General features: G+C 43.6%; 1 protein-coding gene across 2 annotated transcripts in view; it reads left to right on the top strand.

The window, feature by feature from the left end:
* Dapp1 (dual adaptor of phosphotyrosine and 3-phosphoinositides 1) overlaps positions 1–17,119 on the top strand; it is a 50,470-nt gene that overhangs the window by 20,831 nt on the left and 12,520 nt on the right. For both annotated transcript variants that reach the window (XM_021158757.2, XM_021158756.1), the window contains one exon: positions 10,499–10,629. In XM_021158757.2, the coding sequence (XP_021014416.1) occupies positions 10,499–10,629 (131 nt within the window). The remainder of the gene's footprint in view (positions 1–10,498; positions 10,630–17,119) is intronic.

The following is a 17,119-nucleotide window of genomic DNA, read 5'->3' as shown; positions in this document are numbered from 1 at the left end:
AGGGCTACACAGAGAAACCCTGTCTCAGAAAACAAAAACAAAAACAAAAACAAAAACCCCAAACAAAACAAACAAACAAACAAAACAAAACAAAAACCCAAAGTTTTAGGCCTATAGCTTGGTATGGACTTGAAATTTCTCATTTCAGTAGTAAGTCAAAGTGGAAGAGAGAGACAGAGACAGAGACAGAGAGAGATATATCAAACCCCACATTTTGTCAGCCCGCATCCCACTGATATAACCACTATGGATACTTGAGCTAAGTGAGAATACAGGTAGGGAAGTTTATTTTGTCTGATGGCATCTGCGGTTTTAGGCCATGACCCCTTACCCCCTTGTCACCATGATGAGAGTACACAGCAGTGAGAACCACTCAGCTGATGAACAGGAAGCAAAGAAGATGGCGTTGGGCTGGGGCTTAGCCCTGTTTTACTATCCCCTTCAATGTCACACCACCAATGACCTAACTTTTTCACACTGTTCCTACCTCCTCATAAGACGAAGCAGGCGGTCACATCCCTCTAGCACATGGACCTTTGATGGACATTCTCTATACACACTGAAGCACACACTATGCTGGCCCTTGAGTTTTCTAACTTGTTTGTCTATAATCTATAAAGTAAAGGGTCACCTCTGAATTTATGGTTTAGAATTCTAGCCTTATTTGCTTTAAATGATAAAAAAAAAAAATCTCAGTTTATCAACAATGGGAAAACTGCAAGAATCTATAGCCCGAGAGATGGTGCCACAGCTAATTGCCGTGAATCTGTACATTTTCTTGTAATCTCTGGAGTGATCTTTCTGCTCATCAGTGTGGCGGGGTGAGCTGGCATCACTGATCACTGCTGTTGCCACTTATGTCACTGGGACGGACCCCAGTATGAGTCAGTGACTGACACAGATGAACAACTCACAGGAACCACACGCTGGCTGCTCACGAAAAGACGAGGTTTGAGGGAGAATGTGCTGAGTGTGAGCCTAAAGCTGCCAATCTGTCATTTCCCGGGATGGAAATCCTCACAATCAAGCCTGAGAGCTTCCTCAGTGTTTAACTCGTTCTCACAAACTAATACACATGGGAATATTAGTTTCCACTGCTACCTTGACCTGAGAGAGCACATCGACTTCTCTAATCTCTGCAGCTTTCCTCCCTGTGTGTGCTCCACCCTACACTTGGTTTTATTCAATTCTTAATCTCTGGAAATGGAGAGGAGTGTCTTAAGGGTTCTTCTTCTTCTTCTTCTTCTTCTTCTTCTTCTTCTTCTTCTTCTTCTTCTTCTTCTTCTTCTTCTTCTTCTTCTCCTCCTCCTCCTCATCCTCCTCTTCAATTAAAACTATTTATTTATTTTATTTATATGAGTACACTGTAGCTGTCTTCAGACACACCAGAAGAGGGCATCGGATCCCATTACAGATGGTTGTGAGCCATCATGTGGTTGCTGGGAATTGAACTCAGGACCTCTGGAAGAGCAGTCAATGCTCCTAACCACCTAGCCATCTCTCCAGCCCCCCATTCTTTTTTTGAATGCCTCTCCTTTTGTTCCTCCCATGTTTGCTATCAGTGAAGAAATAAATGAAATAAATGAAGGGATGAGTATCTTTTAGGAATCCTGCAGCCATCAAAACCACTATTGTTATCTGTTTGCCACCTCTTTAAGTAAAGTTAATTCTTTCATTTAAACTTCTTTCCTAGACACTATTTAAATCTTTTTTATGCTTCTCTGTACTCATTCCTGGACCTTCTCAAAATGAGGGGATGGCGAATGGATGTGCATACACATCCTGCCTTCTGGCAGATTTCAAGGCTGGGACCAAAGTGAATGCGATATATTTTGATTGAGACTTTCCCACACAGTCACCAGACAAGAGGCTCACCTGAAATTGCACCGCAGTAGGGTCCCCTGCACACAGTAGGGTCAATGTCACATTGCATTTAGAGCAATGTACAGCCTCTTTGTAAATACATTATCCTGACTAAAGAAATCTCACAGCCAAGTGTAGTGGTAGTTGTAATTCTAGCACATAGGCAAAAAGATCCCATGTTCAAGGTGAGCCTAGACTACACATCCGAGGTAGAGGATAACCTGGCCTACATAACAAGACCCTGGCCAAAAAAAAAGAGGCTTATGCGTAATGCATTAGTATTGGAGCTTATAGAGTAGTTTCCCCCAAAGTTAAAATGTTCTGTGTGCTATCACCAAGGCTCCCACTTCATCTATTCTAGAAAACTAAATTCGTCATCTTGCCCACTGGTTGTCCTCTGCGCTATCCATCATCTGATAAACAATTTGCTGCTTCCGGAGCCCTGATTCAGCTGATGAGTGTGCACATGACTTGCTGACTTCAAGCCATCGAGTTAGAATGCATTTATTCTACTTGCTTATCTGTTCCCACCAGATGAAGCCAAAGCCATCCAAGCTTATTCAAAGGACAGGACTCATGACACTTGAGTGTTCCAGTCTGCCCACCGTGGGAGTAACAGGCTTCCGGAACACAAGATAGTGTGCTGAAGTCACAATGTCTGTTAAGCCGAGCAGGGCTGCAATAGTCACAGAGTCACCACTGTGGCCACGAGGAATGGCGAATGGAAAGCAAGATGCCACCTTCTAAAAATAGCCCACTTCTTGCTCCCTTATACATTGGCTTCTGGTGGGCACAAATGGTGGGTGGTACATGCCTATAATCCTAAGTTCAAAGTCACCTGGGCTACATAGCAAGGCCCACTCTCAAAACCAAAACAAGTGTTAGTACCTAATGTTAGCTCTGACAGATCCGGAGACCTCCTAGCCAAATTTCTTGTGGTTTAAAGAAGAGTACAGGAAAACTACTTGTTCACACATTGAGCAAGGCTCTGCTAGAGCATTTTTCTCTAGGTCTTCCAAAATCAGAAATAAAATCCAATAACTGAGATTGTGCCTGTGATTTAGTCCCAGGCTCAGCTTTGGCCTGCAGTGCCTAAGAGTGTGCATTTATAGAGATGGTCTGCTCAGCTTGGTGGCACAGACCACCACAGTCAAGAGACTGAAAAGGAGGATCAGAAATTCAAGATCAGACTTGGAAACTTAGCAAGGTACTGTCTCAAATTAAAAAAAAAAAAAAAAAAAAAAAAAAAAAAAAAAAAAAAAAAAAAAAAAAAAAAAAAAAAAAAAAAAAAAAAAAAAAAAACCCTAATGTTAAAAACTGGGCTGGGTATGTAGTTCAGAGATAGGGCTTGCCTAATACGTACAGTGCCCTAGAGCAGGAGATATATTGATTTATCCACTGATGGGAATGCTACGACCTCTGAGAGCAACAGGGTGATATTCATAAAGTGACACAACCTGCACGTTTGTGCTCTACAATGATGCATAACAGTGTCAGAAGCATGGCACCCAGAATTCTTGACTGCAGGTCGCAGGAAAACGTTTGTCTTAAAGACAATTGGCAGGGTTGATCTAAAGGGATGCATTTAAGTGTCATTTTTTTTCTCCTATATTCTTATTCTCTGTTCCTTAAATGCCCAGTTTGTGATTTTTAGTCTGAAGAACACAGGTTTCCTAGATCGCACCTAAGCTCCTGCCAACGGTGTTGCCCCTAGAATGGTCTCTTCCTCTGGTCTCCATTACAGTTCATCTTCATTCTAAGTTCTTTGTCTAACCATCCAGAGACACTCTGGAGATGTCCCTAATCCTCAAAACTGTATCATTTCCTAAGCCCACAGCAGAGCGACGCAGTGGACCTACTGACTTTTTCTCCAGCACATTTGATAGTCGTATAATTTTTAATGAACGCATCTTCACATTATCTTATTGTGCATATTACCATAAACCCCATGAGGAGAGGATTCCTGTGAGTTTTGTGTCCTGATAGATCCCAGAACTTGAAAGAATAATGCTAATCGATTCCTTAACATGCCAGGGGGTGGGGTGGGGAGGGGTAGCCTAGAGTAGTCTGCACAATACTCCAACACTTCTGGCAATTCTAACCAGCAAAATTGATACAAAGCATGATGCAGACTTATGCTTCTGTGTTCTGTGTCTACCTGGTGATGATTAAATCCAGAATCCTCATTCCATTTGCCATGATAGTATCTAAAGAGTTCATTCCTTATACACAGCACTCCAGAGACCTGGATATTTGAGAATATATATTTATATATATAGTTAGTTTTTAGTATAGTTAATTTTTTACTGACTCTTCCTCTAATTAGCAAAGTGTCCCTCGCATGGTCATGAAAACACAGACCGCACTGATATCTATAGGTAGGCATCCCAGCGTTGTTAAGACAAAGCACCCTTCGCTCACATTGATATAGCTTCCAGTGAAAACTGCCGTGTAGTTTTGGGGGGTGCTTGCTTGCTTGTTTTAGTAGTTGAAGGTAACTTTAGTCACCTAATCCACATATGAGAACATGCATCGTGCTTCAAGTCAGGTCCTCTGTTTGCAGCTTTCCTTTAGAATAATTGGTGCAGTGTTGGAGACCCTATGTGGTTCTTTCACAAAAGCCAAATTTCCACTTCTGTTTTTTTTTTTTTTTTGCTTTGATGTGGGATGCCTGGGCCTTGGGTAAAAGTTAGAGCTCATATTAGTCACTTTGTGGCACCAGCTAGTTTCCTGGGGGTCGCGCTTTAAGCTAATGACATTAAGAGTTTAAGAACTGCCTGGGGTGTTTTTGGAGGTAACTTAATGGACAACTTGGAATTTTGCCAAATCAAGCTTCTTCCATTCCCGCTGGTCAGCCCCAATGTGTTTCAGTTGGTAGGGGAGGCGTGTTTGCAAATGAAAAAAAAACGGTACAGGGGTGGGGGGTGGGGTGGGGTGGGGTGGGGGTGGGGGATGGAGCCACAGTGAGGAATGTTAAGCAGGTTCCAGGCATTCGCTCAGAGGTTTTCACACGAATTATTTAATCTTCCCCGTTGCCCACAAGAATACAAGCAGTGACCTCATTTTCAGATGAGGAAATAACAAATGAGGCTTTATACTTTCCCTGAGGCTGTGCGCCTAGTAAGCCTCAGTGCTAAGGCTGGAATGCATCCAAGCTAAGCTTTGGAAGGAACAGGTACTGTCAATGCTCGCAATGTAAGGTAATGTAAGGTAGACCTGTCGTTATAAAGAAAATGAAAGAAAATGGATCCGCTTCAACTTCCGCCATTGGACTACGGGTATTCTCATGGTATTTAGGTAAAATGGCATTTGAGGGTCGTTTAAATATTTTTTATTTCACTTGTTTATTTTCTTTGTGTATTAATGTGTGCCTCAATGCCCATCGGAAAGTCAGGGGAGAACTTTCTGGAGTCAATTCTTCCTCTCCACCACGTGGGGCCCAGGTTTGAAACTCGGGTCATCGGGCTTGGCAGCAAGCTCCTATGCCCGCATCTATGCCACCTCGCTGACCCCATTCAAAGCCTTATACTAGAAAAAAGATCTTAAAACATTTAAAAAAAAAAAAAAAACAAAAACAAAAAACAACTATCCAGAAAGCATCCTAAAATAGTAGGCCTGACTACATAGCTCCCGAGAAAGAACATCAAGTTGCTTGTGTAAATAAATAAATAAGGTAAAGAAAAATTACCTGAGGATGGAGAATGGGAAGCTACCATGAAAGGGAGTTGGGAACTAAGTCCTTCAGAGGAGCGGCATAGTTACGGGAAGCAGGACCAGCTTTGGTTATGAAGCGTCTTTTCCATCCTCTCCCCGCTTTGGGGCCTGTGTGTTTGAGTTGCTTTCTAGGCAGGTGGAAACGGAAGGTATCTTGGGACCATTTAATTTCCCCTTTACAAACGAGAAAACAGGTCTGATGAGAAAAGAAGCCAATTTGCACATCCCCATTCCTGAGGCTGATTCCCTGTGACTCCTTTTCATCAAACCTTGATTTACCCATGCGCGAACCTCCTCCCCACCTGGAGAGCAGTTTGCATCCAGCACAGGTTTCCATGGTGCCAGACACCTGAGGCTGAGAATAACTGCGTTGTGATGAGCAGACCCACAAGGTCCCCATTCCACTCTGGAGTCTGCTGTTTGCCAACCCTGTGTTCTCAGGCCCACTGTTTAACCTCTTTGAGCTTTGCTTTCACCGTCGTCTAAAATCGAGCTTGCGGTAACGGTTCACACTTTCGTGCCTCCTTGTGAAGGGAGAACGACTTCAGATATGAAAGACACTTAGAATGATTCTCAGCAGAGACGTTCTGCAGTATGACTCATTCACTAAACCCCGTGGTGGTAATTGATTCTATCAGATTCAAGGCGGGAGCTGTAAGATCTTTGGTATAGCATGAAACATTTAATGACAGATGTGTTCATCGGCTGTTCATGAGGCCCTATTGTACTCATATGTGTGGTGGAGTCAGGGGATCACTCCAAAATAAGTGGCTTGACGTTTGAACGAAATCTTCTGCCCTGACGAATTGGTCTACTTCTCCTTTCTCAGTGTGTTTGCCTCTGGGAGGCTAGACTTGGGATACGTGTACATGTTGGTTAAAGTGTGCCAGGCAAGCACCACAGTAGACAAGAAAAAGAACTGGACTATTGGTACAGGACCCCAACCCCTAGAAAGCCACCTCTCAATGACAGGGGCCAGAAGATCACACAGTGACAATTGAAAACCCGTGTTCTGAACCCCAGGGCAGTATAAATAAAACATAGATGAATATTTTCACACTTACTTAACAAATAAGTATTGAGAACAAACCACCGGATGGATACTGTCACCCTGCTAAAATAGACAAAATAGAGAAGTGAATTAAATGCCATTCTTTTTAAAAATAGATGTATTTATTTTTATGTAAATGAGTGTTTTGCCTGTAGGCATGCCTATACCCTATGTATATCTGGTGCCTACAGACATCAGGAGAGGGAACCAGATCCCCTATAACTGGAGTCACAGATGGTTATGAGCCACCATGAAGGTGCTGGAAACTCAGCTCAAATGCTCATAACTGCTGAGTCATTGGCCCAGGCCCCTCAAAAACCATTCTTGATCGGGAACACCTTATGGTCTGTCCCTCAGGGAGAGCCCACAAGCTAACTTTAGTGCATAAGATAAAGATGAAAACAACCAATACACCTGAGGCCTGAAGCCATTCCTGCCTTTTGTCTAAGTTCCATCGTAACACACTACTGGTATTGTGGATGGAGTTATAGATGTTATCTGTCACGTAAACTCTACGTTTATCAATCAGTTCGTCAACACGCTGAACGTGTATGAAGCCAGGCTCATGTCAGCGGCAGGAAGCAGCCTTCACGAAGCTCAGAAACTGAAGTGAAACTTGGAACCAAGCAGCCAGGGCAAAGTTTCTCATCTTCTTCCCTCTCTGTCTCCTGCCACCCCCACCCCCAACTTCTCCACCCCCCATCCCCACCCCCATGTCCCCATTGCCTTTTATCGGACTCTTCCAACTAAGTCCTGTGGTTTTTTTATAATCTAAATTCACCAACCCAGATTTCCTTTCCTGTAAAGGGAAGGCATAGTCTTGGGCTTTGGGTGGAAGTGATAAGCCATTGCTTCTCTAGCTGGCTAAATGTGAAAACATTGGAGTGCGTGGAGAAGGGGGCGCTTTAGTATGTTCATTCAGGATGTGCGGCAAGCTGAACTAGAGAACGAAGGGAAGCAGCCCAGTAGTCATGGCAACAGGGAGGGTGTCGATGATGGACATGTCATCTGCAAGAGCCTGTCTCTACGCCTCTCAAACGTGGACCTACAGCAATGCTTGTGAAGCCAGAAAATAGCATTGCTTTCCAGAGGAGGAAATAAGTGAGGTGAATCCAATTGATGGATGAGGACGGACACACACACACACACACACACACACACTCACACACACGGGGCAGGGGGAGGGAGGAGGAAGAGGAGGAGGAGGGAAGAAGACAGAGAGAGAGAGAGAGAATATGTAATGTAAAGGTTTAAAGTGTGGGGCTTGAGGCTGGAGAGATGACCCAGCAGTTAGAAATGCATGCTCTCCTTGCAGCAGGCCAGAGTTTCCTTCTAAGCACCTCCTCCAAACAGCTGTGCTACCTGCACCTCCCACTCCAGGGAATCTGACATACTCTCTGGCCTCAGCAGACCTCAGTGTGCACATGTGCACAGCAGCATGCACACAAATGAAGTCTTTTTTAAAAAAAAATCAAGTTCCCCAAAATTCAGTCATTGGATTTTCATGTAAGGACTTTGCAATGTGTTCTTTATCGAAGAATACTATCTACTGTTTTGCAATCTTTCTGCAAACACCCTCTGTCTGGTGCACAGCTCAGCCTTGTGGAGGAAGTTTAGCTGTTTGCACTAGTTAGGGGAAGAACAAACAGGCAGAAGGGCTAGTCTAGGTCAGCTTGAGCAGAGGGGCGGGAGAGAGGCGATCCAGGCTGGTCTTAGCTGGTGGGTCCAGATGTCTTTCCACAATGCCAGAGCAACTGCCTGGCATATCAGTGGGATATTTCTTGGGGGTAGGGCAAATGTAGAGAAGACACCAGCCCTGAGCTCACCCAGCCTCTGCAGAGGAAAGCAGTCTGCACGTGGCCCTCGAGCCTGCTCTGCATGTGGCCCCTGAGCCTGCTCCATGGCTGCTTTTGATTTTGATGCCTCTGCTTTTATTCTGACTCCTGCTCCACACGGGACTGATGAATTCTCAGGAAGGGTCAGGGTGATAAAAGAGAGCACATGCAACGTGCAAGAGCAGACTGTGACCTCTGATAACTGTCAAGCCATTTGTCACTGGGAGCCCGGTGCCACCGACGTGAATGGGAGGGATACAGAGAGGGCCTGGATCCTCCTCTGAGGCAAAATCAGAGACACCTTCTTTCATCGTTTTTTAAAGATTTATTTTATGTATGTTAGTACGCTGTAGCTGTACAGATGGTTGTGAGCCTTCATGTTGTTGGCCCAAAGATGGATTATTATATATAAGTACACTGTAGCTGACTTCCAATTCAATGCACCAGAAGAGGGCATCAGATTTCATTATGGGTGGTTGTGAGCCACTATGTGGTTGCTGGGATTTGGACTCAGGACCTTTGGAAGATCAGTCAGTGCTCTTATCCTCTGAGCCATCTCTTCATGTGAGCCAGCCCTCTTTCATCTTTTCTAAACAAACTCTCATCCTTACAGCCAGCCTGTTATCTGGTCCATGGTATCTGATTTGACAGTCATTCATGTGTATAGAAACACTGTGTAATGTCTTGGAGGGTAGTTATCATTAACATCCACTGAGCCATCCCACCAGCCCCAACACATCTTACACATGCAATGTGTTGGCCTAGTACTTCTGACCCCTGAATCTTGAGTATTTGCCTAATCAGAGCATGAACGTGTGTCTGCTGTGGCAGCCCCATGGCCAGCAACAGTGCCTGACACAGAACTGAATGAATACTAGTTAAGTTACTTGATGAATTATTTTCTTCATGTCTAGTAAAGTCCTGAATAGAGCTGCTGTAGAAAAGGCCTCTTAAGATAAAAAGCAGGAAGCAGGCTGGAGGTGGAGCTTAGTGGTAGAGCTTTCGACTCACACATCCAAGACCCTGAATGGTCTTTAGCAGTTCCCCCTTCCCCCAAGAAAACTAGCAAGAAGCCATTGCAGTAGAGGAAAAACAAAGACCTCAGCTTTCTTCTAGTCAAAGTTTCTAGTTTCTGGTTGACTGATTGGTTGGGGGAAGTTCACAGAATGGGAAATGTCAGAATGCAGAGTCAGAGGTTCTCTGAGCCTCTGAATGATGTTCCCAGGGCCTACTTGCCTGGGCTGAACCCCCTTTCTGCTTGGCTCCCTCTTCTGTATGGACATGGAAGCAATTGCAAATGAGCTCCCATCTGCTCCTGCCCTGATCACCCAAGTCAGTTGGAGGCTTCATTGAGGTGTGAGGAGAGTGTGGGGAGAGGGCTGGGAGGCCGTGGTTTTGAGTCCACTGATCTGTTATGTTTGTTCCAAAACTGCTAAGCAGTAAGGACGTCAGCAGAGACCCTCCCTGTGCCCGTGTTCTCAGCTTTGTTCTCACAGCTTTATGAGAGTCTGCTTGCAAAGTTTCTAGTTATGGCCTAAGGTCCAGCTCAACTGTCAAGCTTCTTGTGTGAGCTGTTCTGAGCATCCCGCGTTGTCCACATTATTCTCTGGGTCTCATCACCTTGCTCATTTAAGCGACTATATTGATCTCTCAGCTAACTCATGCTGTACATCTCTGCATCCAAGTCCTATGGCTTGTATAAAGTTGGTCTTCTCGGAATGCTGTGGAGATGAGTAAGCACAAGTATAACTAATAATGGAGGTGGTGATAAGAAGGCTCAAACAGGAAGAGTGCTTGCTTCACAAGCCAGGGTTTGATCCCTGGAGTCTCACCGTAGAAAGAACTGACCACAAAAGTTGTCCTCTGAACTCTACATATCTCACATACATACACACACACACACACACACACACACACACTTAATAAATAGACTTTATAAGCCCGCTAGTCACCTTGGCTAACATTTGTATCTTCCCTCAAGCATCATATTGGACTATATATGTACGTTTGTATGTATATTTCTGTTTTCATGCAGGGACTCTGATGGTTTTGAAGCATCCCTATCCGAGGGAAGTGGAAGAACCTTGCATTTACGAATCAGTCCGGGTTCACACAGCGATGCAGACAGGAAGGACAGAGAACGACCTCGTGCCCACTGCGCCTTCTGTAAGTGCCCACCGTGCTCTTCACTGATTGCCATTGAATGCAGCAAGAACTAAAGTCCATTGGCTCACACAAAAGTTCTAGTCTGGAGCCAACTTAGTGTCACACACTCATAATCCCAGCACTTGGAAGTCTGAGACTTGAGAGTCACTATGAGCTCAACCTTGGGCTAAAAAGAGAGTTCTGTGTCAGCCGGAGCTGTCTTGTAGCATCCTATCTTGAAAAGCAAGCAAGCAAACTAACAAACAACAAAGCAGTACATTCTCAAGGGGATACAAAACTTGGAATTTGGTTTAATATTGGGAGGCTATAATTAAATTCAGCTGGTCCAAGGAAAATTAAAAACAAACAAACAAACAAACAAACAAACAAAAACCCACAAACGCTTTGGATGAGTGTAGGTCAGAATTACAGTGCTTGCCTGGTATTGTGAGATCATGTCTTATCACCAGTAGAACAAGAGACAGAGACAGAGACAGAGACAGAGACAGACAGAGAGACTAGCAAAGAGAGAGAGAGAGAGAGAGAGAGAGAGAGAGAGAGACCTTAGTGATAGGATTTCAAAAACTTAGAAAATGTCACTGATATTTCTCTATTTAAACAGCCAAACAGGTTCACAGTAGAGTAGGTGAGAGATGAGGTTTCCTAGCTGCCTAAGCAGTCATTCCTTGACAAGCTGCTTAAAACGTAGAGAAACAATTTCCTTTGCATTTCAACTACCCACGAAAGAAAAGCCTCTCCAGCTCCCCCCGGAAAACTCGGGGTACCGTTTTCTATCTTTCGTTCTCCAGTGAATGGCACCCACGGGGAGAAAGTATTCTTACTTCTTGCCAATGTGACCCCACTCCCTTTTAGTCTGAGCATTATGGGATGCAGGGATGAGTCATCGTTCATCTCAGAGGTCATCCCTATGTATTCTGTGAGCCACAGTCTGCAGGTTCCTCTGACATCCCCTCCTTTTCCCATCCTCAGGGTTCCTCCACTTGCTCTCTCCTCCTGGCATGCTGAATAGTTCTAGTAGGGGAAATCTTAGTTTGGGCAGATGATAAAAAGAGCAACATCCAAATAGAACACCAAGAAGCCATTTACACTTAAAAAACAGCCACTTACAGTTATTAACTACCAAGCATATTAAAACAGATGGGACCTTCCTATCCCCAAAGTGATTTTTTTTCTATTCTGATGCCAAAAGAAGACTTTCTTAAATGTGCCATGCTGGGTGTGATGGTGCAGTCTGGAAATTCCAACACCTGGGAGGCTAAAGTTGAGGCTAACCAGGACTATGTAGCAAGATGCTGTGCCAATAAAAGGGGAAGTGCGTGGGGTTAGGACTCAGTGGTTAAAGCACTACCCATGCAATCTGAAGACCAGAGTTGAGATCCTATAACCTACTTAAAAGCCGGCACTCAGTGGCATACATGTGTTTATTCCCTGCGAGAAGATGACAGACAGACAGGAGAGTCTCCAAAAGCTTTAAGTCCAGCTCAACCTGGTGTGTGTTTTAAACAAGGTGGAAGGTAAAGAAACTCAAGTTTATGTTGTATATATGTATATTCCATAGACATACTGTACCATGTACGTGCACACATGTGGGCACACACATAGGACATATACACAGGGATCATTGCTTGTAAGTTCTTGTGGCTTTGTAGCTTGAATAGTTTACCATTTTACTACAACTCATCAGAAATAAAAATCCTGAAAATTGGTTTTAAAAGACTTGGAGGTTGGAGGGCTAGTTAAAGAGTTAACAAAAGGAAGCATTGGATTTTAGAACTAGAGAAATCTAGGAAAGTAAACTGATTGATACATTTCCGGAGACAGATGAGACCCCGAGATCAGATCAAGACCTACCTCTGCTCGGTTCTTCTTTTCTTGCCCGTCAGTTCCTTTCATAGCTTCCTCTTTCCCTGTTCTTAGCTGTCACAAAACCACCTCGTGTATCAACTGTTTATCTTCACAGTCTCCTTCTCTTCTGTTTTTTAAGATAAAAAAAAAGATACAATATATTCTGGTCATACTTTTCCCTCCCCAGCATCTCCCAGACCTTCCCCATCTTCCTACCCATCCAATTCATGCCCCTTCTTTCTTAAAAAACAAAAACCAAGAAATGTACCATAAAACACAAAAAATCAAAAGCAAAATACATAATCAAAAGACCAATAAGACAAAAAAGAAATGCCTCCTAAAAGACAAAAAGTCTACCAAACACCAGTGAGTTTGATTTGTGTCGGACAACTGCTTCTGGGTCTAAGGTCTACCCTGAACTGTGGCCGATATACCCAGTATGACTCCGTTAAAGAGAATTAATTTTTCTTTTGCCAGCAGGTATCGGTGGCAGGCAGCTTCTTGGTTAGTGGTTGGTGGGAGCCATGCCTACCTTCCCCCCAGCCTCTGTTAGACTCCTAGAGACTAGCCATCAGTGAGCCTACGATCTGCTATCTTTTGCCTGTGTTTATCTTTGGTCAGTAGGAGGAGTCAGCCAATACTTGATCTGTAGCTTTGGTCTCAGCCTGGACTAAGACTCTTTAGACAAAAGTATGGAAGTCATAACTACTTTTTGTTTGCTTCTCCGTGTGTCACAAAGTTCAACCGACTAAGTATGTGGACACTGTAACCCAGGAGAGAACTTAAAAACAGTGGTTAGGGCTTGGTCAACAGGGAAAGCACATAATATAACAAGAAGAAGCCTAAGAACTTTATTGTGTAATGATACCAATCAAAACAGTAGAGGCTTTTTAATAGATCCAGGATTGTATCTCAGTATACTTTGCTCACGGAATCCTGAACTGACCTAGTTGAGAGAACAGAGCCCTCATCAGATTGTCATTCTTGTCCCCGCTCACCCAATGCGGGCACCTCTCTCTCCCAGCTTTGAGCTCTGAGGTATCCACATTTCTGTTTTCTCTTTTGAGAAATGAGTTCCAGTCTGTGGAGGAAGAACATTACGTCATACTTCTAGAAGAAGAACTTGCTTGAAGTAAAAAACTGAAAGTAGTCTATTTCCCCCAAATGCAGGTGCTTATATAAAGTTACTTCACATCCTTTGTCAACTTTAAGGAAATTATTGTTCATATATTGTAAATGTGAAAGCATTAGGCTCCTGAGGTAAGATTAAATTTAATTAATTCATTTTGTTAAATGAACATTTAAAGTGACCACCAGCTTTAAGTGTTGCAGTAAACTAGGCAAAGACCTATGAGCTTCTATTATAGAGGAGGTCACAGATACAGTCAGCATACTATAACAGCAAACAGGTTACACGGAGGGACACGGAGGGACAGGGCAACTTCCCTGGGTAAGAAACAGTGGAGCAGAAATGTCATTTAGAGGAAGGAGAAAATGGGTTATGTGCATATATGAAATTGTCAACAATTTTTTTTCCTAAAGAAAAGAACAGTTCACATGAAGGAGTAAGAAGGCAGAGTAGAGTGAGAAAATAACACACAAGATCCCTGAGGCAGACATTCCACAGAAGGGCTTCAAGGACCAACAAGGTCAGCATCGCTAGGAGTGGGCCAGAGGGAAGGTGAGGCTCTAGAGCACAAGAGGGCTAGCCTGTGCTGCTTCCCAGCAGAGGGATGGCTGAGATGAGCTAAGTGTCCTGCAGGGAGCATGGCTCCCATGCCAGCTCTCCTTCCCTCGCTGCACAGACTGAGTCTTTGTTCTGGATGCTGAAAAAGTCTGAGAGTTTTAGTTACTTAAGTTAAGTCTTCACAGTTTGAAAGAGGCCCCCTGATTACTAAGTGTTCAGTGGACTTGCGGCTAAGTTAGAGGCCAGGCGATCTCTTAGGACATAAGCTGGTCACCATCAAGATGCTACGAAGATACAGACAACATGATAATAGACGGTGCAGTTAAACTCCTGGAGACAATGTATTCCAAGTTCCTGGGCCAGCCTGGCTTAGTGAGAATATATGCTTCCTCAGCTTCCTTTTAACAACCCTTTCCTTCCAAAGAGGATGTTTCCTTTGCTCTGTGACATCTTTCTCTGTTATATGATCTACGATGTGTGGTGGTTCTTCTTGGGTGCCTCCCTTATACATTTCCAGCATGTTTATCTATGTGTCCATGTGTATTGCCCCCCCCCCCCCCCCTCTCTCTCTCTCTCTCTCTCTCTCTCTCTCTCTCTCTCTGTGTGTGTGTGTGTGTGTGTGTGTGTGTTTAGGCTCTTTATTACAGAGTTATCTATATTTAACTATACCCTGTGAACATCTTTGGTAGCTTGCATGGTTTCCTAAAACACAATTAAGTAAATTCCTTAATATTCTACTACTGAGTATATTGGTTTACTTAAAGCAGTCATTCTGGTTGGCTGTGTTTTTTTTTTAATCACATTTTAAGATTTTGAAATAATTTTGAATTGACAGAATAATTGCAAGAATAATCTAAAAAGCTTTGTTTTCCAATAGCCATTTATGAGTTAACTGCTTATTGGATGCCTGGTCGTTTTAAACACAGCAGTGTGTATTCCTACGGACAGAGACATTTGCTTCCATGACCACACACCACAACCCAAATTAGGAAGTTGCTATGCCACCATTGTAACCACAGAGCTTGGTGAGCTTTGCTTCATCCATACAAAGATCCTGTCCTTGGTCTTACGTGTCCCGTCTCTTGATTGTCCTGCCTGTCCCAACTCCTGTTTTGCCTTGAGTTCCCTCCTCTTTCATTTTTTGAAAATTAAAACTCAGTCCATTCATAAAGTCTTCCCCATGCTGGCTTGTCTCTCACGGAGTTGTGATTAGGTTGGAGTGTGTGGTTTGGTAGGAACACCACAGGGGCTCTCATGGCCCTCACTGCCTCCTCAGACACTCCAGGTTTGCAGTTTCCCACTAAGGAAGGTTTGAGCAACTGAGAGGCTTCGTCAGCTTTCTTCCCTTTAGAATCATTTTATTCTTTTTGTTGTTGTTGTTGTTGTTAATAATAAAGATTTCAGGAATCTTTATTAATCTACCAGAGAATTTCAAATATGCATCCCTTCCTAATGAATATGCATTCTGCTCCTTACTAAAACTTTGCCCATCAGTTGGCGTTAATTGGCTGTCTTAACCATTGTTCCAGTTATTGTGAGTGGTGAGCGTCGGACTTTCTTGCTGGGCTGATTTTAGGGAGAGCTTTTGATTTCCCATGTTATCCAGTGTTTTGTGTTGATAGATTAAGATCCTATCACAATTTATTTTGATCTTTCAAAATTGTCTGTGATTTGGTGAGTAAGAGGCCTTTCAGGGTGTCTCTGTGTCTCTGTCTGTGTCTATGGCCTCCTGATGCTTTGATAACTTGACTTTCTGACATAGCAAGGTGTCCCAGACTTGGCTCATGTTTTCCTTGTGTCATATCTAAAGTCAACTATTTTTCAGAAGAAACCTCTTCTTTGTCTATAAAGTGGCACTTCACAACTTGATACGTGAACCACATAGATACCTGTTTTGATTGAAATGTCACTCTCCTACATCCTCGGGGATAAGGAAAAGACACACGTGTCCGCATGTGTACCTATGAATTTATATCTGCGTCTATCAGTCCATCTGCTCATCTGTCGATTCTTCCCTCCATAGTTACACAGCAACCACTGAAATCCTTATCAGTACCATAAGGCTCATTTCAGGTTTTCATGGTTGCGACACCTTCTCCCACAGGGAGGAATATGGGTCCCTTTATCTGGAATGTGGTGATCAATGGACTGTAAGCAATGTCCATCTGCTGCTCAGTTGCCCATCCCCCTACAGGACTTCCTGCTCATTCAATAATCAGTTCCAGGCCACTGCCGCCCCACTCTCAGCAGATAACTACTTTACACTAGTTGCCACTCCCACCTATATGGGAAGAAGCCCTCGCCCCACCTCATCCCACCCCACCCCACCCCTGGCTTTACCACCCACACCAAGCTGCTGCTCCTACAGCTAATGGCACCAGCCACATAGATTCTCCTTGTTCTCTGGGCTCCACCACTCTGCACCAAGGTGCACGAATGTCCGAACGCTCATTTCACCTGAGAACTTTGGATGTTTACAGAAAATGGTGAGGGAGGTGGCATGACTAGTCCTTTATTGTTAAACATTTAGGTTGTTCCTAACCTAAAGCTCTTCCAAACATCATTCCTGCTACAATCGCGTGTTTAAGGACAAACCTGCTGCACAATTATTTCAGTGCTTATATCCAGAGACTCTGTATATTTTCAGATCATACATCTTTAGGATTTCACTTATCAAACCACAGAAAATACTAGACTTTTAGTATATTAGTTAAAGGGAATAGTCCGTAGCATTATCTCTTAGCTTGAGTTTAATGGCCCCTTTACAAAAACACTTAACCTTAATTAATTTATCTCTATAGACACTCACCTGTAACAAACTAAAATGATATATTTTTTTTCAAGATAGGGTTTCTGTGTAGCCCTGGCTGTCCTGGAACTCACTCTGTAGACCAGGCTGGCCTCAAACTCAGAAATCTGCCTGCCTCTGCCTCCCGAGTGCTGAGATTAAAGGCGTGC

Source organism: Mus caroli, chromosome 3 (genome assembly GCF_900094665.2).
Source record: "Mus caroli chromosome 3, CAROLI_EIJ_v1.1, whole genome shotgun sequence".
NCBI lineage: Eukaryota > Metazoa > Chordata > Mammalia > Rodentia > Muridae > Mus > Mus caroli.
Note: the sequence above shows the minus strand (reverse complement) of the source record. Positions and strands in the feature narration are given on the sequence as shown.